General features: G+C 47.4%; 8 protein-coding genes across 8 annotated transcripts; 4 read left to right on the top strand and 4 right to left on the bottom strand.

Annotated features, from left to right (window-relative positions):
- Positions 1–27: 27 nt before the first annotated feature.
- On the bottom strand, positions 28–469 carry AGABI2DRAFT_190054 (hypothetical protein). The gene has a single exon (XM_006454756.1). The coding sequence runs from the start codon at positions 350–352 to the stop codon at positions 161–163; it is 192 nt and encodes a 63-aa protein (XP_006454819.1). The 5' UTR covers positions 353–469; the 3' UTR covers positions 28–160.
- Positions 470–2680: 2211 nt separating this feature from the next.
- On the bottom strand, positions 2681–6751 carry AGABI2DRAFT_190053 (hypothetical protein). The gene is made up of 7 exons (XM_006454755.1): positions 6536–6751; positions 6341–6477; positions 6144–6210; positions 6005–6087; positions 5622–5951; positions 5414–5570; positions 2681–5360 (listed from the first exon to the last, which is right to left on the bottom strand). The coding sequence occupies exons 2-7, from the start codon at positions 6458–6460 to the stop codon at positions 2902–2904; spliced, it is 3216 nt and encodes a 1071-aa protein (XP_006454818.1). The 5' UTR covers positions 6461–6477; positions 6536–6751; the 3' UTR covers positions 2681–2901.
- A 2502-nt stretch (positions 6752–9253) lies between these two features.
- On the top strand, positions 9254–9996 carry AGABI2DRAFT_133485 (hypothetical protein). Its single transcript, XM_006454754.1, has 4 exons — positions 9254–9424; positions 9529–9634; positions 9708–9738; positions 9820–9996. Exons 1-4 carry the CDS (start codon positions 9418–9420, stop codon positions 9859–9861), a joined length of 186 nt encoding a protein of 61 aa, XP_006454817.1. The 5' UTR covers positions 9254–9417; the 3' UTR covers positions 9862–9996.
- A 1874-nt stretch (positions 9997–11870) lies between these two features.
- Positions 11871–13276, bottom strand: AGABI2DRAFT_63012 (hypothetical protein; the record flags this gene model as incomplete). Its single annotated transcript, XM_006454753.1, has 5 exons — positions 11871–12116; positions 12173–12381; positions 12437–12552; positions 12610–13096; positions 13144–13276. The coding sequence occupies 5 exons, from the start codon at positions 13274–13276 to the stop codon at positions 11871–11873; spliced, it is 1191 nt and encodes a 396-aa protein (XP_006454816.1).
- Positions 13277–13376: 100 nt separating this feature from the next.
- Positions 13377–14629, top strand: AGABI2DRAFT_198431 (hypothetical protein). Its single transcript, XM_006454752.1, has 7 exons — positions 13377–13531; positions 13579–13650; positions 13704–13865; positions 13967–14090; positions 14147–14293; positions 14356–14388; positions 14439–14629. The coding sequence occupies exons 1-7, from the start codon at positions 13382–13384 to the stop codon at positions 14513–14515; spliced, it is 765 nt and encodes a 254-aa protein (XP_006454815.1). The 5' UTR covers positions 13377–13381; the 3' UTR covers positions 14516–14629.
- A 4227-nt stretch (positions 14630–18856) lies between these two features.
- On the bottom strand, positions 18857–21922 carry AGABI2DRAFT_62932 (hypothetical protein; the record flags this gene model as incomplete). The annotated part of the gene is made up of 12 exons (XM_006454751.1): positions 18857–18988; positions 19080–19141; positions 19205–19351; positions 19408–19467; positions 19531–19881; positions 19950–20085; positions 20197–20317; positions 20372–20560; positions 20611–20663; positions 20713–20823; positions 20883–20934; positions 21000–21922. The coding sequence occupies 12 exons, from the start codon at positions 21920–21922 to the stop codon at positions 18857–18859; spliced, it is 2337 nt and encodes a 778-aa protein (XP_006454814.1).
- A 634-nt stretch (positions 21923–22556) lies between these two features.
- On the top strand, positions 22557–25012 carry AGABI2DRAFT_182780 (hypothetical protein; the record flags this gene model as incomplete). The annotated part of the gene is made up of 8 exons (XM_006454750.1): positions 22557–22686; positions 22738–22881; positions 23313–23580; positions 23635–23958; positions 24013–24128; positions 24188–24335; positions 24428–24729; positions 24789–25012. The coding sequence occupies exons 1-8, from the start codon at positions 22638–22640 to the stop codon at positions 25010–25012; spliced, it is 1575 nt and encodes a 524-aa protein (XP_006454813.1). The 5' UTR covers positions 22557–22637.
- Positions 25013–25123: 111 nt separating this feature from the next.
- On the top strand, positions 25124–27084 carry AGABI2DRAFT_198423 (hypothetical protein; the record flags this gene model as incomplete). Its single annotated transcript, XM_006454749.1, has 11 exons — positions 25124–25295; positions 25350–25397; positions 25458–25565; positions 25623–25718; positions 25778–25860; positions 25944–26108; positions 26184–26317; positions 26436–26549; positions 26602–26705; positions 26759–26935; positions 26994–27084. Exons 1-11 carry the CDS (start codon positions 25162–25164, stop codon positions 27082–27084), a joined length of 1254 nt encoding a protein of 417 aa, XP_006454812.1. The 5' UTR covers positions 25124–25161.
- Positions 27085–27441: the final 357 nt, after the last annotated feature.

Below are 27441 nucleotides of genomic sequence, written 5' to 3'. Positions count from 1 at the left end.
TTGAATAACATCTCTAGGTATCACAACGGAGAAGCGGATTATGTATACCCCACAGTCTTGTTTATTGGCTGGGTGTTTCATCTCACCGAAGCGGCGTGACGCTCAGTAAAAACGAGTTTGCATGTGTTTGACATGCAATTGACATGTAATTGACATGCGATCAACAAAAAGCGCATGTCCTGCACAAGATTCTTGCATAGATGTCGGTCCCTCGCATGGTTTGCGCATACTCTTGCAATTCCATCAAAAAGTAATGAAGGCGTGAGAAAAGTATCCTCAAGCCCTCGAGTTCCTCGTTCGAAGAAGGCTCAAGGAACCACTTTCCCACGGCCTCAAGCAACTTTGTGGCCATCGAACGTGTTGGTGTACGGCGCCAGTGGACTATAATTTCTAGATAACTTGGGCACAGTCGGTAACTTTGCTTTTCTTTGTTTTTTCTTTTGAACCAGGATTTATTATGCGACGCTCGAACACAAGCTGTGGTACACTATTGCTAGAGTAGACGAAAGAAGAATGATAGGTGGGGTTGGACCCGGGCTTCTATGGATACCATGAAGAAGGTAGAGCAAAAACAATCCTTTTGGATGCGACATCTCTTCATTTCCAGGCATGCATGGCGATCTCGAGGAAGTGAGGGTCGTCATCTGCATGCTAAATTGCTAATCGCATGTAATTCGCACGTAAATGACATCCTCTGAGCGAAAATCTTGCCAAAATGCGATTTACATGTCAATTGCATGTCAAACACATGCAAACTCGTTTTTACTGAGCGTGACGACAGAATGTCAATCGATGGCGCAGATTGCAGCCACTGGCGAGGCATAATTATGCGATCCTCGAACTTTGCGTGCGCCTATCACGTTTTCGCCATTGACACGAGCTGTTGTGCCATGCACGTAAGTGGACTAACCTTACCTGGATCCAAATCGTTGACTTCTCGATACCCGACTAACAAGGATTCAAGAAGCACCATCAGACTCGATGGGTAACCCTTCATATCCTGATGCGAACCACTGAGATGTGATGGGAGATGAAGTAAGACTAGGGTAATATCGTGATATGACCTAAATACTGAACATCAATATCTCAGATAACCCTCATCTGCGGCAATGCGGCTTGGGCCGCAAGATTAATAAGCTCTCGTACTCGTGGGCAGAGTTCCTGTTAAAGATTCGAGTATCACCCAGGAACTGTTGGCCGCTCCGCAACAGATATATATACCCAAGACCATCATTTGAGGAAGGGTACACACGGTCTAGGCGTTTGCGCGCGGCTTCGGTGTGGAAGACAATTGATGTAATCAATCCGAGCCCTCTAGTACGCTTAACATCCAAATATATTCCTAGTCAACGCCACACTGCGATTTCCATTAAGTAGCGTGAAGGCCCAAGGGTGTACACTCGTAACACATGTAATCTAAATCGACGATTGGGCGCCGAGAAAGAAGCCACTTTAAATCAGGGAAGGCGCAGTACTGAATTCTTATGACATGAAAATAAATCAAAACGTTGAAACCAAATTGAAACTGCGGTCACCTCTGAGTCAACGCAGACGTTTGATCGATATATGTTTTTTGGTGACCTGTCAAACAACAATCCGAGGTCCCCTTGCGACTACTAACAAACATCTTGTCTCGATGATAGCAACGGCCGCGGATTGCATAGCTATTATCGATTCGATACCCCAAATTAGATGTGTCTGATAGCTAACAGACATGACATCGCCCGCCAGGAAGATATGAATTTGTCAGTATCTACTCTTAAATCGTAACATGTAATGGCGGACATCCTCGCCTTTCCTAATTTTGGACACATATCTTCAACAGACCGTCTTTTATCTAATGCCAAACTTCCAGAAGAGTTTGACACCTTCTGAGCTGAAAACGTTGCCATAAATCTGAGTTGTCACCCAAATTTCCCGCACTCCAATAAGCCCTTAAACCCATCAGTATTCTACCACTATCGAACCTACTGTTGCCATCAATTCCATGAGACTCCATTGTGGGTCAGTAGTGCCGTCGGGACTCGGGAGAATTCTGGGAGAATCCCAGGTGCACCATCCGTTATCGTAGCATAGAAGTCTGGCAAACAAAAGAACTAGTACTTTACCCGTTTTAATCACGCTTCTTTTCCCGATGCCGAGGGGAAATCACTAGCCCATGAACCATTGTACCATCGAGGTAAAAAGCACGTGTTTTCAACGATCTCCGTTTGAGGATTCCGTCAAGATTTGTTAGTAGTGATGAGACACATGCAAAAAAGAGAGTGGGGGTGGAAAAAAAGAAAAGGTTGTCGCGAACGAGTTCCGGATGTTTTATAAAACATGGCAGACATAATTCTGACTGGGCATCGCCATTTCTATAACTAATATGTCCTAATATGGGGCGCTGATTAACGTTTTAAGTAGCATCTGTGCAGCATTCGACAGGCTGTGACTTCACGGCGTCTTGCCAAATTCTGAAGATCTGAAGACTTGCGCTTGGAATTGCAAACTTCACCAGCGATACGCGACACTATTGAAGGGCCTAAGATGTCCCGATGTAGGCTAACAACGAACACAATCCTTGTCCCCTACGTTCAGGAAAGAGGCTCGCGCACTGACACATATTCAATGCATCCGCGGATCATAGTAAACTTGAAGTCATATAATCAGCTTGAGTGTATCAAAATCCGCGTCGAAAGGCAAGGTCAAGACAGTCATACGGTTCATTGAATGTGTAAGCTACAATTTGTTTTCGAACTTATGTAAAGTTTCAGCAGCATATAGTTAAAATTTAGATAGTCCTGGGCACAAAACAAACATGCACCCTGCTAGAAACATAATAAGCCATGAACATAATCACAGAATTCGAAAATCGAAAAGGGAGACGAAGAACGAGACAAGACCTATATCCCACCCCAACTAAGCCTCTTTCTTGTCGGAAGTCGGCGATGGAGATTGCTTCACAGGCGGCGACCTCGGATTCGATACTGAAGAATGAACAACGTCAGCCAACTTCCCGCTCCTTGAGGGTGGTGACACAGAACGAGCCTCATCCACCTGCATTCTATCTTCGCGTTCTCCGCTAGCTCCGGGGGACGGTACCGTAGACGGGGGCGTCAACGTCGTAATCGGGGGCAGAGGGAGCGCCGATGAACTTGTGCCATGGCCGGCGCCGATTGGCCTTGGGTGAGGAGGAAGAACAACAGGCAATGACGGACTTGGAGGGTAAGTCTCATGCGCCTGGCGCGCTTCAGGTGAGTGCGATGTATTTGGCTGAGTCCTAAAGGGGATGGGCGACGGCCTCGACGAGAGATTTGGAGTTCGATGCCCATTGGGTGATGACACTCGCCGTTTCAGAGCATCTATCCGAGAGCGCTTATGCTCCATTTCCTCCGGTGCAGGGCTCAGAGGTCTTTTGAGGGGAGCACTTTGGGTAGAAGGGGAGGTATGGCTACGAGTTGAAGACACGGAGTTGCGGTGCGAGGCAGGAGGGCGGGGAGAAGGGTCGCTGTGTCGACTGCCAACAGAAACTGTAGGAGAGTGGTTAGGCCCCTCCAAGCTTTCAGGTGCTCCTCGATATCCCCCAGCAAGATCCATGAGCGCATCAGCCACACCTTCATCATAATCTTCATCAACGACACGTGACGGCGGACGAGCACTGGTAGGCGACGGTTGAACCGATCGCGACGAGCCATTCGAACTAAGAGGTTCGGGAGAGTTCGGACCCCTTGAAGGGTATGACATAGGCTTGTAGCGGTCATTGGGATACATTTTAGGGGTCTCCATACCAGATTCTTCCTTCTTCTTGTGCAAACTACTTCGAGGCTTACGCTTGTCACGATCCTTGCCCTTGTTAGACTGGTCTTGCAAGAGCGGCGTTGGTGGTTGAGGTGGTGGAGGCTGAGTTGGGAAAGTTTCCTCCCTATCGCGGCCTCGACGTCGTGCTTTTGCATCAACAGTTGATAGATGGGGGCTCTCTGATCCACGAGAGCTAGGCGGGATATTCGGATGTACGTTACGAACCTGGGCACGAGTTCCTTCAGGTGATACTGCATACGCCCGGTCATGACGGTCAAGCTCATACTCCCGAACATCAAATCGCGGATCATAACGGCGGCCTGACGAAGAAGAAGGCTCATGATGTGAGACTGGCGGCGATAATGGGCGTAGATGTGCCGAACCACTCCCTGGGTGTTTTGAATCCCAGTAACGGGAGGGCTGTGAACGCGGCGACGGCTCAGGTGGACTATGAGGCCGGGCGGTGTTGGTGACAGGAGAACGAGGAGGGTAAAACTGTTGTTGCGGCTCAGCATGGCGTCCACGCCTTTCTTGTTCCCAGTCGCGATGTTCATTCGCTCGCCTGTCATACATGTCCCTATCACTCAACCGATGAGAGTCATGTGAAAGCGGATGATAGGTTCTGGGAGAGCGATGCGGCAGGGGGCCATTACTGGGTTGAGCAGGACCAATGGCAGATCGAGATGGATATCCTGAGAAATTAGGAGGCGGAGAACGGTGAGCTGGAGAGGTGGAGCGAGAAGCAGGACGCTGACTACGGTTGAAATAGGGATCTTGAGGATGACTTGCCCGAGGTTCTTCACTTGGAGGGCCTTGAGTAGGAGAAGGATGTGGAAGGAGGGCTTGACTACCAGGAGGAGGTCGGGTTGCGACTTCTCGAGCAAATTCACGAGGATTTGTAGGCCGATCAACATCCATGGGAGCCAAGGGGTTTTGCGACTGAGGGTGACGAGTTTCGTCTAGCACAATTGGCGGGGGAGGTCCACCGCGGAAGGGGCCATTGGGAGAGTTTGCACGCCCGTTGCTGACGTGAGAGGGGGGCGGAAGAGAGATTTCACTGGGACCCCGAGAATCGGCATTGAAAACAGGGCGTTGCGAACTTGTTTGTAATACAGGAGGGGGGCCGGATAAGGGAGGCGGGGGCATAATGGAGGTCGCATACGCAGTAGGATGTACGTCTTGAGGACCAGGGGCAGCAGGAAGTTGACCGCCATTGGCTTGGGCGTTTCTGAGAAGCTGAAGTCGTTGAGAGATGGCGAGATTATTGGGATCGAGCTCCGTAGCTCGTGCATAGGCATCGATGGCATCGGTAATTTGGTTATTGCAGCTCTCATACAAACTTCCAAGGTCGAACCAGACTTCGGGAATGTAGGGATTGATACGGATAGCGCGAGAATATGCATCAAGCGCGTCTCGGAACTGGTTGATCTGGAAATAGAGGACGCCAATCGAGCACCAAAATGTCGGGTTGCGGCCATCGCGGTACACCGCCTGCTGGTAGGCCTCGTACGCCTTGTTATATTTCTGACCCGCCATGTAAGCGCGGCCAAGAAGATACCAACTTTGGGCATCTGAAGGATCTACATCATCCATAATTTCAGTAATAGTATCAAACGGCAACAAAACTACTTACCGGCCTCTAGGCTCTTGGTCAAGTATTGGATAGCGAGCTCCTGGTTCTGGAAACTAGACCCATCTTGGTGGTACAGCCAACCGAGTTGCTGTAAGACTTTCGCATGGTTGGGGTTATCAGCGACAACACGCTCGTAAGCATCCTTGGCACGAGCGTACTAGAACAGTACTTAGAACCACCAAGATAAAGAAGGAAGAGTATGACTAACGTCTTTTTGTTGCTCATAGACGTGTCCGATTTGGAACCAAATATCAGCATGAGCGAGCGGGCTGGGAGGATTGCGAAGGATGCGGTCAAAACAAGCGAGGGACTCCTCATATTTCCCTTGCTGTTTATAAATGATGCCGAGTCGGAAGAGAATCTCGTTAGCCTTATCAAAATCTTGATTACGCAAGTCAGCAAGGCCCGCCGAAAGATCGGAAGGAGCCGGTTTACTTTTGTCCATGCGAAGAACAGACGAAAAGGCTTCCTCAGCATGGTCGAGGGAACCATATCGATCGTACAGGATGCCAATACCATACCAGAGCTTTGGATCCTCCTACCAGAAGTATATGAGAAATAGGCTAACGCAATTGTCGGAAGAGGGTTTACCTTTGGATTCGGAAGAAGGTAAAGAGCTTGCTGATACGCTGAGTAAGCCTTCTGAAGGTCATCTTGCATAAGATAACAGTGACCTTTGGTGACAAAGGGGTTACGGCTGAGGCTTTAGTCGGAGAGAAGCCAGACGTACCAAGTGCACTCCAAACTTCGCCGTTGTCTTCTTGCAAGGTGAGAACGCGCTGAAAATAGTCGATGGCCTGGAAAATAGGGATTACGTCATTACGGGAACTTGTTGACGGAAAAAATACGACATCCGCGGAGACTCGGGGACCGCTCGGCAGGAGCCAATTGGGTAGGAGTCTGGAGATATCAGGAGAATCAACCTACTTTGGCGTAGTTTTCTTTGATCCGAGCGATTCCAGCGACCTGGGTGAGCCCAGAGAGTGACATTGGATTGTGCCGTAGGGCATGTTCGTAGGCAGAGAGAGCATGTTCCAAATCACCCATTTGTTCAGCGACCCGTCCTAAAGAGCGCATACATCAGTATTTCCCATGTGAAACACCGGACTGCGGAAAACCCACCGATTAGGAGCCAGGTCTGTTCATTTGCGACGGCAAGTTTGTGCACCAGCGTTGGTGGTACGGAGGGCACGCCATTGGGTACGACGTTTGTGGCTACGGCTGGGGAGGCGTGGACGTTGCCATTCGAGAGGGCTGCTGGAGTGGAGGGGATGGGCGGGCCGCCATTGAGGTGCGGGGGCTGAGAGTGTGGGTGAGGGTGGGAGATGAGGGGGTGGGGATGAGAGTGGACGTTGGGGGGCGGGGGGTCGTGCATGCGGACGTCGCGGTCAGGCTGTCGTGGGGGGTGCCGGTGGACCATTCGGGCGGAGGGGACGGGCGGGCGTGGGTTGGGAGAGAAGAGGGGCGAAAAGAGTTGTTGTTGAAGGCGGCGTCTTGATATATATAATAATGGACAGAATCAGGGCCCAGGATGGCGATCAAGGTGGGGAGATGGGATCTGGATATTGGAGTGACATCCCTGACTTCCATTCTCGGACTGTGTGGTGATCAGGGTTGGTAGCCATCCAGATACCCACCTGTGATGCATACTTGCCGAGAGGCTGTTCTTGACGTCCATCTTCTGCTTCTCCGCGTGCCCTGCCGTTGCTGCTTTGGGCCTGTTGCCGCGTTCTGTCCCGCTCACCCTGTCTATCGCCCATCGAGATCTTCTCGCATCCATTGCGAATTATCTTTCATTCCATTTCTCCTTTCTGCCCCCTTGCCTGACCACGGCCTCCCAGAGTCTAATCCACCTTCCTTAGGATTTGGCGAACCCTTCCGACTCGGATCGTATGCAGAACCTGATGGCCTTCCCAACTATTCTACGCCTGCCTGAACGACAAGTCCGGCAGAACATTGTTGACATTTTGACTTTTGAAGAACAATCTCACTTGATCGCGCTCGGTTCAAATTGAAGCGCAGATTGCCGATGGCAGCTGCACTGGATCACACATGGGTGTTTTCGGGTTCATCCCCGATCGAAGATCTCGGATGTCTTCAGTCTTCTCTCCGGTTCTGGGGAAGACTCAGATTCATCTCACAACACAGGATTAAGTCATCAATCACGTTAACACCTTGGCACTGTCAGGCACTCTTGATCGAGCGAACATGACATAAGCGGCACTCTGGCACCACGTCGTCGTCTTCCCAACTCGGACCAGTGCAGGAACCCTCAAACCCATCAAATCGAGATAACAAGCACCCCCCTCCATACACCCACCTCCATATATGGTTAACATCGCTGACGGCACCGTTACTCTGCTGTATCGTCAATTCATTATTTCAACCTCGGAAAGCATCCCTCTTTGGCCTAATCCCATCTGATCACCCCTTCCGCCCGGTCTCAAATTCCGAATCTCTCGCTATTTTTGACGTTTATTCATTTCGCCGATTTCACAGGGGTTTTGGATTTTTTTTCATCACTTTGTCTTCGATCTGTCGAAAGGGTTTAGAATGTCTGAGCTTATCGTCATCAAGTTAATGTAGTACTCGGAGGGGGGTTCAACGTTGATTGATCCTGATATATACCATCCTCCTGTGGTTTATATTCTATTTTTCTGTTTCCTCGCTTCTGTTTCATAATGAATAATCTGATCGCGACTCAGTGATATGACCTGATGCGGTCATCTCACGGCCGATTCCCTTGTTCCCTGTCCTGAACCTGAGGTAATAGATCTAGAAGACGTATGTGCTCTTCCCAACATCGAATACAACAATAGAACAGACCTTTATTCGCTCTTCCGTGCTTTATCGAGTTCATCAATGATCACGAAACATCCGCTCGACAGGATAACTTGTCTCGTGTCATAAGTGTCACGAGAGTAGATAATCATCTCCCTTTCATTTTGTGGCAACATCCATCAAGTAGTCCGTATGGTTCGAAATGCTGCCTGCAGGTAATCTCTGCTTCCGGCAACTCAGATGTTAACTGGGCATCAGTCCCAAACTAAAGCTTTCCGTCCTCGCGGACCAAGGGTATAAATTGACACTAAAAATTGATACTTCCATCAAGTCATCTCACCCTGACTAGGCTGGAGAAAGAAGTTCCGGTACATAAGTACTTTTATCGGCACCATCTTTGAGCTTTGATACATGCTTATGCTAATTTAGCCATTCCCTAGAACAGTGGCGTTTCATGACCTAAGCACCAATGACATGCGCCAACTTATTTTAAACACGGATGTTGTTATACTATATAAGAGAAGACTGTCTATTTGCAGGGCGGTGATACGTTCAACAACTACCGTCCTTCCCCCAGTTGTCCTCGTGGGAATAAACTTTGACTCCACTGCGGAAATAGACGCGTCCGCTGCCACATGTTAAGTATATGATGGGAATCACCTCGCAAGAAGCCAGCCCAATTTGTAATTTAGATGCTATGGAAGCTTGGGTTGGTCAATTTGCGAAAGCTTACTCAATCATACATAACACAAGTAACCCAAACTGAATTTTTGCTCTTCAATCAAGTGACTCTTCTAACTGCGTAAAAATTCTAGCGAGCCGATGAATCCAGGGGACTCGAACATTGTACTACCGTAAGGCCCCACGTTAAACCGGGCCCCGACGAACTACTTCCGAGATCGCACCGAAGTACTTAGTAACAGACTTCGGCCCAGTTCAAATGGCGACTGCCCTTGGCGCATTCTAAGCTATGCAGCACTATATCAGCACTTAATATCATGCGGGAAGATGTTTCAAATGACAACCCGCGGGGCGCATGGACGCTCCATAAGAAGCACTCTCAGTCCTCGAGGAAGTACTTTCAACTACTCTCTTCGCATCCTATATAAACTCCGACGAATCGGCGCTTCAATCTACATCCACTCACCTTTCAATCTTGCAACGTGTACAACGTTCCATTATATTCTGGAGTAGCGATTTCAGGGAGAGTGTCTGTATCTGGAATGACTCGTAAGTGTTTTCTAATGCTGTGGAATCCCCCCCTGTTTGACCTCGAATACGGTGATGATTGTTTCGATATCCTGTCGCGCATTTGGATTACACCGGGCTAACAGGAGGAAACCAACGTGAACAAGATCGACAGAAGGCACTGAAAAAAGCGGCGGCACAACAGAAGAAGCCTAAGGAAAGCGCTACCAATTTAGCCAAAAGAAAGGAGGCGTAAGTGGTCCATCGATATTCCCTCTCTGTTCATATCGATTCCATCAAATAAATTGATTTCGACTTTTTACAGCGATGCCGAGATATTAAGAGCCAAACAGAAGGTATGAAGACAGTTCAAAAATTCTACATTCGTTCGTACGGCCGCGATGATTGATCGTTCTATCCTCTCCGTGGTATTTTAGAAAGCCGAAGACGCCAAAGGCGGTTCGTCAAGTGGGAAATAACATATATGTTCAGGACAGGACTTCATGTTCTTCATCTTGTTCATTCATATACATTATGTTTCCTCCGCGGATTTGATATGTGCTACCTATTAAGCAAATGGTTGGGAAATTCTATCACGGGACGTGTTGGGTTACTGGCACCAATAAACGGGTCATGTACATAAAGAAGTATGATATCTAGGGAGGCCATGATCAGGAATGGAATGTGGAGTGAGTTGGCATGCGATTTCTACTCAGAAGGACGTGCCGAGATGAAGAACGCTACGTATACGTACGGGAAAGCCATAGACGGCACCAATGGGTGTTAAAAGCTTGACAATTGATGTCAACTGTAGAACAAGGCAATCTCCAGGGCGCCAGATTTGTTAATCCACCTTTCATATGACTAAAGAAGGTGCGTTGGAAGCGATGCAAATGCATCCGTAATCCTATTTACGGAGAATTGGATAAGGTCGCTCAAATTGCGGAACTAGGGTTTCACGGCAAAAATTGCTCTCGAACGTTCTCTTCTCTCAGGAGAGTCGAGGCCGCCCTCATGATCAATACATCAGTCTTCACACCATCAGGGGGAGGTAGAATTCATGCCCGAGATAGCATCCTCAAGTCCACTTTATTCTGTCGGATGAAAGCTGAATGTTACATTTATACGGCCCCGTATTACATTACATTTATTGCCAAGTGACGGAGGCTAGGCAACTTGCGTCATAAACTCACTGGTCTCCTGCTGCCTGAGGGTAGTTTGTAACCAGGCGGTTGGCGAAAGGTCAACTAAAGCACGCCACCCAAACACCTCAATGGCGTCTGTCACATTCCCTAGCATACGACTTACGTTGATAGAGAGCCCCAGAAGGAGAGTCAACGTTAGCCTTTCATTCCGATTTGGGATATGTTCAAATTGACGAGGCATACACAGCCACACCGATAGATCGGCGATGGGCTTCCGCCAGCGAATTAACATTAACGAGTGAACCTAATGCGACGGTTTAAGCGTGTGACTAATCGGGAGATAAATCTGGGTCATCATCACAATGATGCTCAAATGATACTATTGCCCACGATGCAAGTAACGTAACAATAGCTGCCAAACATCACGAGCACTTGGGCAATTTGTCGGCAACCAAAAAAAGGTCGATCAAATCTATTGACAGTTTTCCCCTGTTGTGGTCGGGCTGCCGCAGCGTGTGGCAAAAGTCTATTTCATCCTCTAGGTCCCGTGACATAGAACAATAGTTTGATTTGTCTTGATGGAGTATTGTCAGCGTTCGGTGTTGATCATATAATTGGATGCCTCTTTAGGTTTGAGCTCGCCCTCGAAAGTCTGCGGCTAAATCATCTGATTGATTTAAGGGGTTAGCAACTGGTAGAGATGGGCCGGATTAGCCGTCATACAACAACAGCGACAGCCGCCGACGATTTCCAAGGACGACCAGTCTTAGCGTAGCATCGGTCATAGTCTTTGTGTTTTGTATTGTAGACACAACTTTGTGCTTCAGGGCTGGTACTTGTGTCAGTACAATGTAATTATTGAAGGCTAGATTGAAGGGACCCAGCACGAACCAACCCTTTCTTCATTCAAGATTTAAATTGAGGTTCGCACTCCGAATATGCATCAGGAAAAGGCCTACCAATCTCCCATATTGAAGCTTCCATGATTAACGACCAGCTTAACGTGATTGTCACTCGGAACTTCGAAATTTCACATCCCAAAGAAGCTGCCCTATAGAATTTCATGAAATGGAATGTATGAAAACAGAGTTACTCGGCAATGACCGGATTAACAGCCAGGAGGCGGTGATGAACATCATTGAATGAGATGTTGATATCTTCAAGCTTTTGTTCTAAATCCGTAGAGTGCGGATATCGACAACATCAACCATGACACTTTTAGTTTCAAAAGACTCTTGGCAAAGATATGAGTCATACATTGTTCCTTGTGGTGTTATGAAGACGCCTTGTGCAGTGGCTACGATCGAACGAAACATATGTGCATGAAATATGACGCCGAATTTTCATTTGATCTTTTCCAGGTTTCCACCTTCTAGTCTCCGTCGCCGGGCTGGCATCTCCGGATTATCATCGCGTTGCATGGTCGGCCAACTGTTCTGGGGAGAAAGGTATTGCGGAAAAGATGCCGCATGGGTCATGGGATAAGGGTGGCTCTGATGAGACGTATGGGGCTGATGCCGTGAACGATACAATGATAAGAGAGCATTGACAAAGACCGTTAAGAACGCCAGAGAACTGAGTGCAAAAGCCTGGGCGAGAGTCAGTCAGTGCCATGCGTAGACTTCCGCGAACGATTGGCCCTTACCAGTGTTTTCCAGCTGATCGGCTCGACGAAACTATTCACAACTTCTGCAATCAATTCAGCGCTAACCTTTGCTCGACCTATGACTGCGGGATCTCGATTCATGCATGCCTCCCATTTGGCACACTGCTGGACCATGGCAGGAACAGGATTCGCTTCGCAGAGGTTGTTTTTATATTGAAGGACACACATGGCAATCTCTTGGACGATCTCTGGAATGATGTCAAAATATATCACACTTCGCAATAAACTTTCCTCGGTACAGACCTTGTGAATATTCCGTAACCCTTTGCTGAACATCCCGCTGAATAGTGACGATAAATTGCACCACAAGGTATAAAAACAACAATATGAGGGAGAGATTGAAAAAGAATTGCAAGTATCTACGAGTGACGTCAATGAGCTTACAATTCAAGTCAAGCCACTGTCATGAAACTAACCCAAGCAGGACATAGGGGGCTTCCGATGAAGAAGCTGCAGGAGCAGGCATGTTCAGAGTGTAATGATTTGACGTATTCTGGGTTAGAGGTGCGATCTCGTCATCGTCTTCGCTAAGATCTGGCCCTTCATCTTCACTATTTGATCTCTGTCGAAGTCGAGATTTGCTTATGCGGGATTTCTGTCGTCGATTATAGACGCGCCGAAGCGCTCCTAGCGCCATGGGCCTCTCATTTTCGTTTTCATTTTGTTCGACTAATGTTTTCGCTGGACTTGTTTCCGACATGTCGATATCCTTTGGTTCTTCGTGTTGAAAGGCTTTGGCGGCAGAAAAGTTCGGAGGAGGAGACCATGGATAAGCAGCAGGTGACTGGGGCGGAGCAGGCGATTGGAATATGAAGGGCACATTCTGATTATGTGCCGCACCAAATACTGGCGAGTTCTGTACGTCAAGCATATGTTGGGGTTCATGGACCTCCCCAATGGGGCCTACGCAGGGCTCAGCGGTCGGTCTTCATATTGAATTTTGTACTCACGTTTCCGGGGTGTGCTGGTGTCGTTGTCTTTGCTTGACCAAACGGGCCTGGTGTCTGGACGATTTGTCCACTCAAAGTCCATTGGGGCGTCCTTGGATCTGTCTGTCCTGGCCGGTCTGTTGAATCTGTTCATCGAGGATGAGGGACGTGTCCGTGTTGGTCTCTGTTAACGCGCCGGTCACGAGATCAGCCGAGAGAGCTTCTCGGCCCGGCACCGGCCGACTGCAGTCTCTCCGTCATGTTGCGCTCTTTCCGTCCTCTGAGATCTGCTCTTAGAAACACTGCCCGATCATTTCACCCACTTGCAAGCCAGTCACTTACAGAACACCAAGACAGATGGGCCAAACCACCCTCAGCGAACCTTGTTCCCATAGTTATCGAGCAAACGGTATTCAGTCATAGTTCGCATACCGCTGGTTCTCATACTTTTACTAGGGGAGAGGAGAGCGTTCATATGACATTTTCTCCCGCCTCTTACGAGAAAGAGTCATAATGCTACACGGTCCGGTAACTTGTCCGCTCGTATTCAACCCGCTGAGCTGCGTAGCTCAACAATTCAGATAAGAGACACGGACGCGACGCTTGTCGTTGCGCAACTCCTCTTTTTGGAAGCCGAGGACTCATCAAAACCTATACATCTATATATCAATTCCCCGGGCGGGAGTGTAACCGCCGGTCTCGCGATCTACGATACTGTGAGCTTGCACCGGTCACCTGAACCAGTCAGTATGTTTGGCTCACAAATCCCATTCAGATGCAGGTATATATTATTTCCGTTTGTCATATCCTTCGAATTGGATTTTAACACCCGTGGATTCGCCAGTATGTTTCCTCTCCGATTCACACATATAGCATCGGCATTGCAGCATCCATGGGATCTCTCCTTCTGGCAGCAGGTGAAAATGGCAAACGTCACTGCCTTCCGAACGCGAGCATCATGATCCATCGTCCGTCTCCTTTTTCTTTTCTTATGTGCTGACTTAGTCAAACACGCACTATCTAGAACCCTCGGGTGGTGCCTCAGGACAGGCTTCTGATATTGCTATTCACGCCAAGGAGATCCTCCGTATCCGACAGGTGCTGACCAGCATCTATCAAAAGCATTGCGCCCAACCGGCTGAAAGTGAAGCCGAGGGGTTAGCGCGTTTTGGTTAGTGCCCAGCTTATCGCCGATCCTTATCGTTCTCACATGCTGATTTGGTACTGTGTTAGAGAAAGCGTTGGAAAGGGACTACTATATGACAGGTATTTTCTGCACCATAGTTTCCCATGGGCACCTCTAATTCAAGAAACAGCTCAGGAAGCGAAAGATTTTGGCATCGTTGATGGTATTCTTGAGCGAAGACCTACTTCTGATAGTACTTCTCTGTGACACTTCCTCGTTATTGCTTCCGCCTCATTCTTAATACCCGAACTAATCGTATAGAAGTCTTTTCGACTTTTATTTTACTTGCGGCATTGTCGCTCCAACAAAAAAATACTCTTATGATCCTCCCAGGCCAGTACAGGTCACTTGTAATCTTGAAGAAAAATTTCACCGACTTGGTTTTGATTGGCTCGCTTCTCGCCTCGACTGCGGAAAATCTCAGTATCGTGACCGGCGCTCCCCGTTTGCCGCCGGTCCCACCCCTTGCTCTCTGGACTGCTTATATTTATCTGCTTATCACAGTCCGCTGATCTAAGAAAAATTTCCTCAAATGCCTACTCTTGAGATTGATCGCTCGATGGTCTTGTGGTATTTTTGGCTAATTAGGACGCTGATTGAATGCTGATTCTATCTCGTATGACACCGTTAGAGTCCCGTTTTAGGACTCGTACATGGAGATCTGATTTTCGGTTCAGCTAGTTCATCCGCAATGAATGGTGTCGAACCCATTCTATTCGATTTACCGAGTTTTGGAGCACATGTTTCACCCTTCGGCGGGACAGAACGGAGGCAACATTTGTGTTGTATTGCCGAACATTCAAGCAGGCCCTTGCTTTTTGTCGGACCCGATCTCGTTCCCGATCGTTACGCACTGCTCTGCTTCACTCTTCTCCCCAAATACCAATGTGTATTTGTCATTCCAAAAGTAGAACGGTGAAAATTATCATGGCCATGTCTATTCACTTATTTGACATGAAGATCGATTGAATTCGCGGTAAATGCGGCTCCCACTTTGGTCCCCTGGATGACGGTTTTCCGCAATAAGGGGCAAGAATTCAGTAAAACCGAAAGACCGAATGTATACGGCCCGCATCATCATATTCCCATGGTATGAGGGAAGTGGATCTTAAATATGGAAGCCCATTCTGTTTATATTTTCGAGTCCTTCGAATATTGTCATCAGAAAGCTGTTCACGTATCAAGTATGGCAACTGTCTCTATACAGCGACCTCTTCCCTTGATATATTATATAAAACTTTCCGTGCTACGGGCTGTTGTGTTACCGCCAGTTGCCAGTCGAGGGTTTTTCGCATAGATTATAATACCCGATGCTCTCCGTAATAGAACTCAGTATTATTGGGTATTTTGCGCACGGTATACCGCGAGGAACGAGAACAACTCCAATAGAGAATATAGCAATAAATTTTTACTCAGAGAGCTTCAAAGTCAAACTACCGTTTAATACCGTCTGAGCGCGCTTGTGTAGTAGACGCATCGATCAATTCGAGATATTACACCGTTGAGCCCTACAAATGACCGCATAACCGGCGATCGTTTGTCAAGAGCTACACTCCTGATTATCCTTGGCTCATCTCAAAGCACACACATCCTCACGCATCCAACTGAGATTGCTATTTTTACCCTGCTTCGGCGCTGTCGCTGCTTGTCTTGGCTGTCAGGCCGATGTCAGCAGCCACGCTACATCGCTTACCAAGGCTCGACGCATTGTTGAGATGAATCTTGCCTATTTAAAGATACCCAGATTACAGCTGATTGCAGCCAGCCTATAGCCGCCTATCAAGGAAATTTCTCACCGGAAAAACCATAGTACGTACGCTCCTTGTGAATTTTTGGCCAACCAGAAACATTTACGTTGCTCTTTACAGGCTCATATGCTCTCGATGACTCGGCGTATGACGATATCGGCTCAACTTTGGCCCCAGTTCGCCATAGCTGCAGGACCGGACGTCATGGCATGGTCAGGGCTTTTGAAAGACTGGAGCGAAAGCATCGCGCCATGCGTGTTCCAACCTAGAGGTAACTTTCACGTCACCGGGAATCTGGTATAACCCGTAGTGTTCGCTACTCTCACTGGACAACCTGAAATCATGCTCACATCAGAACTCCGCAACTCTTATACAAGCGGCCTAATAAGAGGATATCAGTCTCAGGATCTATCGATGTAAATCGCATCTGTTGGCGTGTCGAGCAGATTCCTTTTATAGCCTGTAACTTATTTCTATTCTTCTAAAATCATACGGACAGTTGTCTGATGTCGTAGATATTCCTGCTACTTGTAAAATCCGAGGACCCGAAAGGTTCCTGACTATTCACGAATACGAATTAGGGGATGTCGACATGGTCGGGACGGGAGTTGTAAGTATTGTTGCTGTGTGGATGTAGATCCCTTAACAACAGCTTGACAAGTCCGTTCTTCAGATGCACCACAAGTCTGGATATTTCTCATTGTCTCTACAAAGTTGATCTCCCAGAAGTCTATATCATTAGATGTTAAATATCAGCAATAACATTATTTAGGTGATACGTCACACGAGTATGTGCTACATCATTTCTACATCATTTCGGTGGCGACCGAGTAGAGAGACCGACCGTTCGGATGTCCGACCGAAAATTAGGCTTCTAGTTTCAATTGAATTGGAAATCAGCGCCGATTCTCTCATGCTATTTACATCAAGATCTGAATCGCGAAACATCAACGATACCTGACTGGTGTTTACAGCGCCACCGCAAGCTCAGGGAAAGTTTTCCACAAAATGGAAACCACAACACCTGACAGCCCAATCGAATCCCTGGATCTTTCATCTATTTCTCTCATAAACAAACTATGAACTCGCGCTGGCCCGTTGTTCATGGAAATTGATTATATCGATCACACCTTTTTCCTGACACGAGCGCCTGAGTATTAATGTAACATCCCCCTTCCCTTCACGTGTGATCGATGATCTAGGTTCTTATCAGCACTCCTGCCAGGAAGCAGCGACTTACTCATAAATCAAGTGCACCAAGTAGATTAATCAGTTTCATTAATTACTACTAGTAATGCTTCGCTTAATCGTATATATACTTAGAATTCTCCCGTTACAGACTCCGCCAATCCTTATACCTGAATGACGCAAACTATCCGAACTGGAGCCTACTCGAGCCCGAGTCCGAGTTAAGTTTAAAGGGATGTGTCTCCTAAGATCCATGATAGGCTCCAAAAATTGGAGGTAACCAATGCTTACCTGGGGTCAGCACATCTCCCAAGGATAAGCCACTTGTCCAGGAAAAAATAAAATAAAATCCGGGATGAAGCAAAGAAGACAGCGCTTGTATCGAATACCTTCGAAGTTGTTCAGGCACGTCTGACAAGGCACATCATTGGAACTGATACGACCAGTGTCATTTACAGATAACCGTGGCGGCTAGTCCAACTTGATGTTAGCTACTAGGGCTTTGGTCCATATACATAGTATAACGCCCTGCATCATCATCATACCCAAGTGAACTGTCAAGCAGCAATTAATCAAATCCCGTTAGTGATGGGGAAAACTACCCACTGGATTGTTATCAGGCGCCGAGGGTGCAAAGGCCCGAAGACATGTAAGACAGTCCTCGTAACTAACCCGCATACTTCAACGTGTCATTCAATTTACCGAAATCAGATGACTTTGCCAGGTTGGGTGACTCTAAGCATATGCTTTAAGTTAGACTGGCATATCAATGACTCGTAATTGAGTACGATCAAGGATTCAAGTCCGCTCAGGATGGAAATCAAGAACCCCTCGAAGTAAATCCTTCGGATTTAGAGTCATAAGCCTCGCATTTTTCTGAAGCGTTACCCAGGCTCGTACAGAAGTCGAGATGCAGAGTATCGATCGATTGTGTGTTATCATTTCTCGTGTCGATGTAAATTACTGTAATCATAGATCGGGATTATCAGGGCGGAGTCCAAAGTTTTTATTTCTATTTCCAAGTTATGTGCAAATCTTAATGAAATCCGAGCAGAGCAAAACAAATTACAAAGTTCCGAGCAAAGGTAGTAAGGATGGATGGGACTAGGCGTCTGTAAACTTAAAAAAAGAAAGAAAGACAGCTACCCTTATCGTGAATAATGGTCATACAAATTAAATGAATGCAAAACGAAGAAAACTGGACGGGGCCTTGAAAGGGCTGGTATAAATAATCTAAACCTTTATACTTATTGTCTTGGTCCATTGTATTTCGTGTCATCCACCCAATTTGACCATTGAGTTGGCCGACCATAATCCCATGATGTCTGCTGTGTATGGCCGGAACCATTTACCGCGCTTATTGCAATGAAGGGTCAGCCACTCAGCGCTCTGACCAGAGTTGGGGAACTGTACATACCTCTGTCCCCTCGTAATGTTCGGCCCACTTATGTATCCAGGCACACTTGGATCGTTACTCGGAAGTCTTTGATGCGGAATGTTTGTCCTGACGGGTGCAACGAAATTTGTGCCCCGTGTACGTCTTCTGGCGCAGCATCGTTTTACGGCTAGAAAATATCCAAAAAAAAAAAAAGAAGATAGGATAAAAGATCAGTTAGGTTCCTTGAAGGTTTGTCCTCGACGGACGAAACACACCTTTGAATATTCCCCACAAGATGAGCAAAAACACGACGCCAGCGACAACGGTCACCGGAATCGCAATTTGGAGATTATGAACATACCACGCCTAAACAAAAGAGAGCATGAATTAGCGATCGAGTAATTGTTTTCTCCCGTGTTGTGCCTCGATCGCATACAAGGGAAGCGAATGACATTACCTTGGCAGTGGATAGCGGGCTACCTGCTTGACATTTGCCTTGTATACACGTGCCACCGAAACCTGCGGGTCAATGCCTGTGAGCACTCGCGCTTGAGAAATGCTAAAGTTGGAGAAATAACTAACCACAAGGTGATCCATCTATCAAGCGAGCCGAAAGTTTCGTGCACGAGTTGTTATTGTCGGGACCTTTACATACGATTTGGCAGCTAGAATCTGGGCTCGGGCATGCCTCCCTCAGTCCCATCGAGCCTCCAACCATTTGGCATTGTTCTGCGTGGTTATCAATATGAGTTGAAACAAGGTCGAAATGAAACGGTGGTACTCACGAGATACGGAAGTGCAAATACCACTTGCACATGCAAGGCCATCGTTTCCACAGCTGTTACCTGGCAAGCGTCAAACAATCTTGAGTGCTCGTGTAGAACGTATGGAATGAGAATGGCACATACCGTTCGGAGCCGTTTGATCCATTGGACAAGCTGACGAGTTGCCCGTACACATCTCAGGCATATCACACGCTGGGTCCTTGGAAGGCCTGCAGACTTGTGTGCTAGGCGCAAATCCACATTGGTCCGTACAGCACAAGCTGCTTTGCGGGTCACACACAGCTCCAGGCTTGAATTTACATGTCTGAGAATCACAGCAATCACTTTCCGTCCCTTGTCCTGGATCGCAATCTTCTCCTGGTTCAACAATTCCATTCCCGCACATCTGAAGGCCAACAAGATTGAGATCAGAGCTGGGATCAACAAGGCAGGATGTGTCCGTCTGGGCGCCATCAACACCTCGCATTAATGAACCTGAGTGAGTAAACAGGTTTCAGATCAGCGGTTCACGCTTTCTTATGGGAGTGAGGTTGAAGACTGACATATGTTGCCAACGGTGCAAGGCGAGAAGTTATGTTCTCCATCATCTGCAGTAGGGCTCATGAGGAACTGACTACGGGCGTCGCACTCGGTTGAGCTAACAGGACAACAATTGGTAACACAGCCGTCGCTCGAACACTGCACAGATAGGTCAATCGTTGGGACGTTTGAAAGTAGGGGGGACATACGTCATGCTGGAATAGATATTGAAATTAGTTCCAGTCTTACATTAAGGAGTTGTGAACGTACATTAGCACCGAAGTTGTGGCCAATCTCATGGGCGATGACTTGCCACTCTAGGCGTCCGGAAGTTGATACACCGGTACCGGAAGTAAACCCGCTGGGTCCCTGAGAAGCGGTTTGCGTGCACCTAAAAACATTCGAGATATAAGGTGAAACGAGGCTACGGATTTGAAATACTCACAGAGTTGATAGCCAAGCAATTCCAACTTCGGTACCCGTGGGACAGCCACTCATTAGATGCCACAAACCAGCATTATCATCCCTTTGTTCTCCTCTCCATTGTGAAAAAAGAGACAATCGTTGACCAAGATCGACATTATCGCGACAGCCCACATTCCAGCGCATATTGGGATCGGCTGTTTGGGGACATCTGTAGAAATTGAGATTCAAAAAGGGTGTCTACAAAGTAAGATGACATACTGCTCATTTTGAATCGAAAGATGCAGTATTCCTAAGCTGACATTGAATGTATTCTAGAGAGAAGTTGAGCCGTGGTCACAGAAAATTGAAATGAAGCCGAACTTTATATAGAGTGCTTGCAGAGTTGAAACTGGTAAGGATTTGACGTGTGGCATTCTCCTGTGAACCGAGTTTCTGGGTATAGGCACAGTCTGCTGCTACACCCATGAGGACCTGTTAGGCGAAGAATCAGTCAGCAACCTGTAACATGACTGATCACGGTTCAGACTAACAATCTTCTGAGAAGTCGGACAACCAGCAGTCTGGCCAATAAACTGTCGGAAGCTGAAGGAGACATGAATTCCGTGCTATGAAGCAATGCGGGGATGAAATAAACTCACTTATTCGACGGCTCACCATTACTCGACTGAATGTCGCCTCGCGGAATCAATGAAGCGTTATTCCTGAGGAACCCAAATGGATTGTCGTACCACCGCGTAAAAGGAGGTCTCGATTGGCGTAAAAGGGGGTTCAGCACAGGGTTTGTATTAAATTCCAGTCGGTCATGGCCGCATCCGTGGTGACTAGGAACCATGTCTTTAGGCTTAACTCCTGTCTCTACAAAAATCTGTTCCTCTGGTGTCATCATATCCGATTGACGCCATATAACCAAATTTGAATCCAAGGAACTATCGAGGACTTCTATGCTCTCGTTATCGAGCTCGTGTTTGGTCCGCAAATAATTATGAGTGGTTGAGATGTGATAAATGTCTCCATGTGCGGAAAAAGAACCTTCATACTCTGGTGCAACAGCTGCATCAGTATCTCCTTGATCGTGAATCATGATGCGCGCCCAACCGAGGTTAGCGGGATGTTTAGGGTCGGGAATGATACGAGCAGCATCCTCGCGCATACGGGCATGAGAGTGGTCCGCAGCAACAACTTCTCCCCAGTAAGCTTTCACAGCTTCCCGAAGGAGTGGCTTCGAGTGTGTAATAACCGATCGACCATCTGGTCCGATATCATAGTAATTAATCCTGGCTTGTGGATGAATGAGATCATCATTGGGTCGAAGATGGAGAAAGAAGGTTTCGTTGAAGGCAGAGAGTGTGAGACGAAACGAGTCGTCGTATCGGAGGGTATTAGAGCTGGTAGAGGGGAGGTGTCTACGATGGGGGTGAGAAATAAGGGGTATCGGATTTCTTGATATAATTTCTAGAGAGAGAGTAGAAGGATGTGCGACTCTCTTGAGGGGTCTCGATAGTTGGGCATGAACTGATGGTGGGTGGTTCAATTTCAATGGGAGACGATCACATGAAAAAGACGATACCATTCACGGTTGACCAAAATGTGCATGTGAACAAGACGACCAGCGCAGATACAATACTTGAAGAAAACATACAAAAGCGACCGCCTGGGGGGAAGGGGCCGAGGTTAGGAGAGAAAGATGACAACGAGGTTATTAAGGGAAAAGAGGCAGTCTTGGCGTCAGGAAAGCTGTGCATCCATGAGCGTCGACCGACGTACCCGCGGCAATATGAAGTCAGGGTCGGACCTGAAAGTCTGTGAGGGGAACGGGGTATCGAAGAGAAGGTTGAAGACGAAAAAGAGAGGGTTCAGGGGACTATAGTTTAGAGACTATCGTAGTATTAGACTTGATAGTAAGCCAATGGTAACCAACGTATTTGTTATCCATCATGTGCCCTTACCAACCTCATCATCAGCGCATCTTGGCCGTCTCATCCAGCGCCTTACACTGTCAACACAGCCCGTCCAAGCATAAGTGTTGTCGGCCGCGGCTCGGGTTCTGGTGTTTGAATGAGGTTCCAAGGTCGGCAATGACAGTGGCCACTACAGGCTTGCACTGTGCAGCCTCAGGCAGCGCTATTTTTGCAAGCTTTGATGCCAAATCAGGTACCAATTTTTTCTGCCTCTCGCTATCATCTCCCACTTTGTCCTAGATGACTCTCACTGATGCCGGTGTTTTGAGCCTAAACGGAAACAAAGCCAAAAAACCTAAGTCTCAAAACAAGCTGAAAAGTAAAGAAATGGATCCTGCCCAGTCGGACTCCGCTGCCGCTGTGCTGCCGGCCGAAGGTTTGTTACAGTCCCTGTCTACCAAGGGAGGGCATGTTAATGGCTTAGTAGAGGAGACACCGCTAGAATCCCAGGATGATGAAGCAAAGCGTAAGGAAGAAAAGAAAAAGAGGAAGAAGGAACGGAGAGAGAAGAAAGAGAGAGACGTTTCTGCTATATCTGTTGACGAAAATGCCATGGCAGTGGATTCTGAATGTACGTATATTTATCCTGTCAATATGCGCCTTGTCACGACATCGTATCCAATTGATCCCAATAGCCCAAACACATCCTGAAAAGAAATCTAAAAAACGGAAGCGAAGTCAAGATGATGACATGAAGGATACTCGTAAGGTTAATCGTGGTGTGCCCGATACTAGCACTAATGAATTTGTAGCCTCGGAAAAGGGTGACAAAAAGAAAAGGAATAAACACAAAGGCAAACCGGATGCAGGTTAGTTGACTGTAACTATCCCATCGTCCGTCCCGCTAATTATGCAGAATAGCTACGCCCAACAGCGAGAAAGAAAAGGAGGAAGGCTCCACTCAGGAAGTATATCTCGATAGCGAACCGTCTCGGAAAGAGAAGAAAAAGGATAAGAAGAAACGAAGGCACGAGTCTTCAGACTCTTCTGCAATAACCTCAGTTGCTCAAACTACACTCACGGCGACAACGGAGACGGCCTGCGCTTCTGACTCTGAAGCTAAAGCCTTCCTTCAGAAGCACAAAATCACAATTTCTACCCCTGACGATGTACCAACTTTCGCGCCAGTCATCACTTTCAACCAACTCAGTATACCGGAAGGCCTTCGAACTGCTTTCACAGGCTTCAAAGAACCCTCACCAATCCAGGCATGTACATGGCCACCTGCTTTAGATGGGCGGGACGTAGTCGGAATCGCGGAAACGGGGAGGTAAAGCGTCGAGCCAATTTCACAAAAACTTGTCAATAACGGCTACATTCACAGTGGCAAAACATTGGCATTTGGCATTCCTGCCCTGTCTCGTCTAATTCAATCTTCAAGAAAATCTTCAAAAAAGCCTTCGGTCTCTATCCTCGTGGTTGCACCGACTCGAGAACTCGCTATTCAGACTCACGATACCCTCTCGGCACTTGGAAAGCCTTTCGGCATTGCCAGTGTAGCCGTTTTTGGCGGCGTTCCTAAAGGTCCCCAAGTCGAAATGCTCAAGAACGCGGCGAAAGCCAAGGGTGGAATGGTGACAAGGATAGTTGTCGGGACGCCAGGACGCATTTTGGATTTGGTGCAAGAAGGGGCGTGTGATCTCAGCGGGCACGTATCTTTTTATTCTTGGATTGAGCGAGGAGAGCTGACATCATTTCTTAGGGTTGATTACCTGGTGTTGGATGAGGCGGACCGCATGCTTGACAAAGGATTCGAAAATGATATCAGAAGAATTATTTCTAGCACCAAGCCGATGGCGGAACGCCAAACCATGATGTGTGAGTAATTTACTCTTTGCTTCATTGTCGGAGGTATCAATTGACTGCGGTATACACAGTCAGTGCCACATGGCCGGAGGCTGTTCGTCGTTTAGCCAGTACATTCCAAAGAAATCCCGTCCGTGTAACCGTGGGTAGTGATGATTTGACAGCAAACAGTCGAGTCAAGCAAATCGTTGAAGTGTTTGATGACTCTCGATCCAAAGAGTAAGCATCTGCTGTTTTATTTCAACAGATTATATCATTCAAAGTCCCTTTAGTCAACGTCTCCTCGCAACCCTACGCTCGTTATCACATAGCAAGACCGCCAAAGGAGGATCGAATAATTCCCGAATTTTGGTTTTTGCGTTGTATAAGAAAGAAGCTTCAAGAGTGGAAGAGATGCTCCAAAGGCAAGGTTATACTGTTTGCGCCCTGCACGGAGACATGTCCCAGACTGCACGAATGGAGATGCTGGAAAGTTTCAAAAATGGACAAACCAATCTAATGGTGGCCACGGACGTTGCAGCACGGGGATTAGATATTCCCAATGTGAGTTCGGTGATCAATTATACGTTTCCGCTTACGATTGAGGATTACATCCACCGAATTGGACGCACGGGTGAGTCATTTGTCAGAATGGCAGACTGTTGTTTCGAACATTCAATCGTTATTTTACAGGACGAGGGGACAAGAGTGGGCAATCGATCACTTTCTTCACGGGAGACAACCACGAAAGGTCGCTTGCTGGAGAGTTTGCAAAAGTACTGCGGGAGGGTGGATTTGACTACGAGGCGCTGAAAAAATTCCCTATGACAATCAAAAAGAAGGAGCACAGTGTGTATGGTGCCTTCTATCGAGACGACATTCCGACGCCGTCGGGACCTACGAAGATAGTCTTTTAGTGTTGCTGTTTATATGTAGTGGCTGTGGATACATTACAGGACATTGGCTTAGGTGGGAGTTATCACGCGGAGTGACATCAATTGAATTTGCCCTACCCCTCGTCCATCCGTCTTGCTCATCCCTCTCTCTCCTACTGCCATCTCGCAGCATGATGGGTCTCTTTTCCTCAACTGCATCGTCCTTTTCCCGCGCAGTCAAGCCCCGTGGTCAATCAGTCTCAGAATACCGTGAAGGCGTCGAAAAACCTCCCTCAGACACGGAACCCGACGACACCTCTATCTTGTCTGTCTTTTCCTGCAAGCCCCAGAATCATTGTTATTGAAGGTGTTTTTCCAGAGACGAGAACGAAGGTTCGATCATAACCTCCCTGATCTCACAACTTAGGAAGGCCACAGCATCTTCTTAACTCCAACATGGTTACTGACATCCTCAAATCGTCAACAGGGTTGGCATGGATCTCTCCCGCGTAACATTTCCCACTTTCGTTCTCGAGCCTAGGAGCATGTTGGAGCGGATTACAGACTTTATGGCTCACCCAGATCTTCTTTTCGGGTAAATTTGCACTTCTACTCCTCTCTTTTAACAGACGGTTTGATTCTTTACAATCAGCGCGGAAAAGTGTAATGATCCGGAGGAGCGGTTTATTCGTGTGCTGCAGTACTACTTAGCCGGATGGCACATCAAACCCAAGGGTGTCAAGAAACCGTACGCTGTTTTTCTCCCCTCTCCATCTCATCACAACTCAGAGCTTCTCCCAAAAACAGATATAACCCAGTTCTGGGTGAGTTTTTCCGCTGTCGCTACGATTACGCGGATGGTACGCAAGGATTCTATATTGCCGAGCAAGGTAAGAAAGCGCCCAACCTCACCTGGACCACGTTGTTGCATTGCCTTTCGACGACCAACTCACTTCATTTGATCTACCCCTAGTTTCCCATCATCCGCCCATCTCCGCTTTTTTCTACATATCACCTCAAAATAATGTCAGCATTATCGGCGAATTACGACCCAAGTCAAGATTCCTCGGCAATAGTGTATCGACAACAATGGAAGGCGAGAATCGAGTATCACTGCTCGCAAGGCCAGAAGATGGTGGTACGCATCCTCATGTTTTGATTTACGAGATCACTTAATCCGGCGGTGTCCTTGTTTCACGTTGGTGCATTTTAGAATATGTCATTACGATGCCCAACATGTACGCGCGTGGCATCCTATTTGGGAAGATGGTATTAGAATTGGGGGATACATGCACGGCGAAGAACGAGAAGCACAATCTATCTTGCGATCTGGAATTCAAGACCAAGGTATGCCTGCAAATGAGCTTTCGATCACCTTTTTTGGCTAGCCCGATTGCCGTTAGCGCCCATCTCATTGGTGGGATCTATCAGGGCAAATTCTGACATCATACTTCTATTTTCGTAGGGATTCTTCTCGGGTACATACAACGCTATCATGGGTCGGGTGCGACACAGCTCCCTCGACATCGGTGAAGTGACGGGAAGGTGGAGCCATGTAATGGAAATAAGGAACAGCCGGGTATGTAGAACGCTCGCTTGAGTTTTCGGGATCTCATCTCGCTTGTTCCCAGACCGGCCAAAAGCGAGTGCTCTTCGATGCCGTCAGGGATGGCCAGAAAGTGTGTCCCAAATGGGTTCCTCCGGAGGAGGAGCAGGAACCCAACGAATCCAGAAGGTCCGTCTTTCCAATCAACTCTGAGTCGGGCTTTATTCTCATTTTTCACCCAGATTGTGGCATGATCTCACCCAGGCTATTTTTGCTAAAGATATGGAGTGGGCGACGCAGGCCAAATCGGCTGTTGAGGATGCGCAGCGAGAACAGCGAAAGCGGATGGAAGAAAGTCAAGAGAAACATGTTCAAAAATATTTTGAGCAGCGGGATGGAAGATGGGTTCCAAAGATTGAGTATGTGCCTTTTCAAAATTTTTTGGTTGTCTTCCGCTAATGCTGCTGCTTTTTCAAGTCTCCCGTCAGACCCTCTGCTCGCAACACAATATGTTCAAAGCTGGCTATTTCCGCAACGACGGTCAAGTACCATAATCACTACGACCTAAGATTCTTTTTTCATTTTTTTTTTTTCATTATCTTGAGTTAACTTTACATCCGCTAACACACCACTTAATGTACCATCCCTTGACTCACTCGACACGTGTATAAACTCGTGTCTCATTACTCACTTTTTTTTTTCTTTCGTCGTTACGATAGTCGGAATATATATTGCTTCAGTTGTAAGTTCAACTGTTATTATTTTCGCAATCTATTCCGAGTGTGTACAATGCAAAGTGATGTATCGAAAATGAGAGAGAGAGAGAAAGAGAGAAGCTGTAAAGGAGGCATGCATACATAGCCAGAAGAGATATACAAAGACACGAAAATGGCAGAAAATAAAGCAAGGTATTTTAAAAAGAAAA

Source organism: Agaricus bisporus (genome assembly GCF_000300575.1).
Source record: "Agaricus bisporus var. bisporus H97 unplaced genomic scaffold AGABI2scaffold_1, whole genome shotgun sequence".
Taxonomy (NCBI): Eukaryota; Fungi; Basidiomycota; class Agaricomycetes; order Agaricales; family Agaricaceae; genus Agaricus; species Agaricus bisporus.
This window is presented reverse-complemented; position numbering and strand designations above follow the sequence as displayed.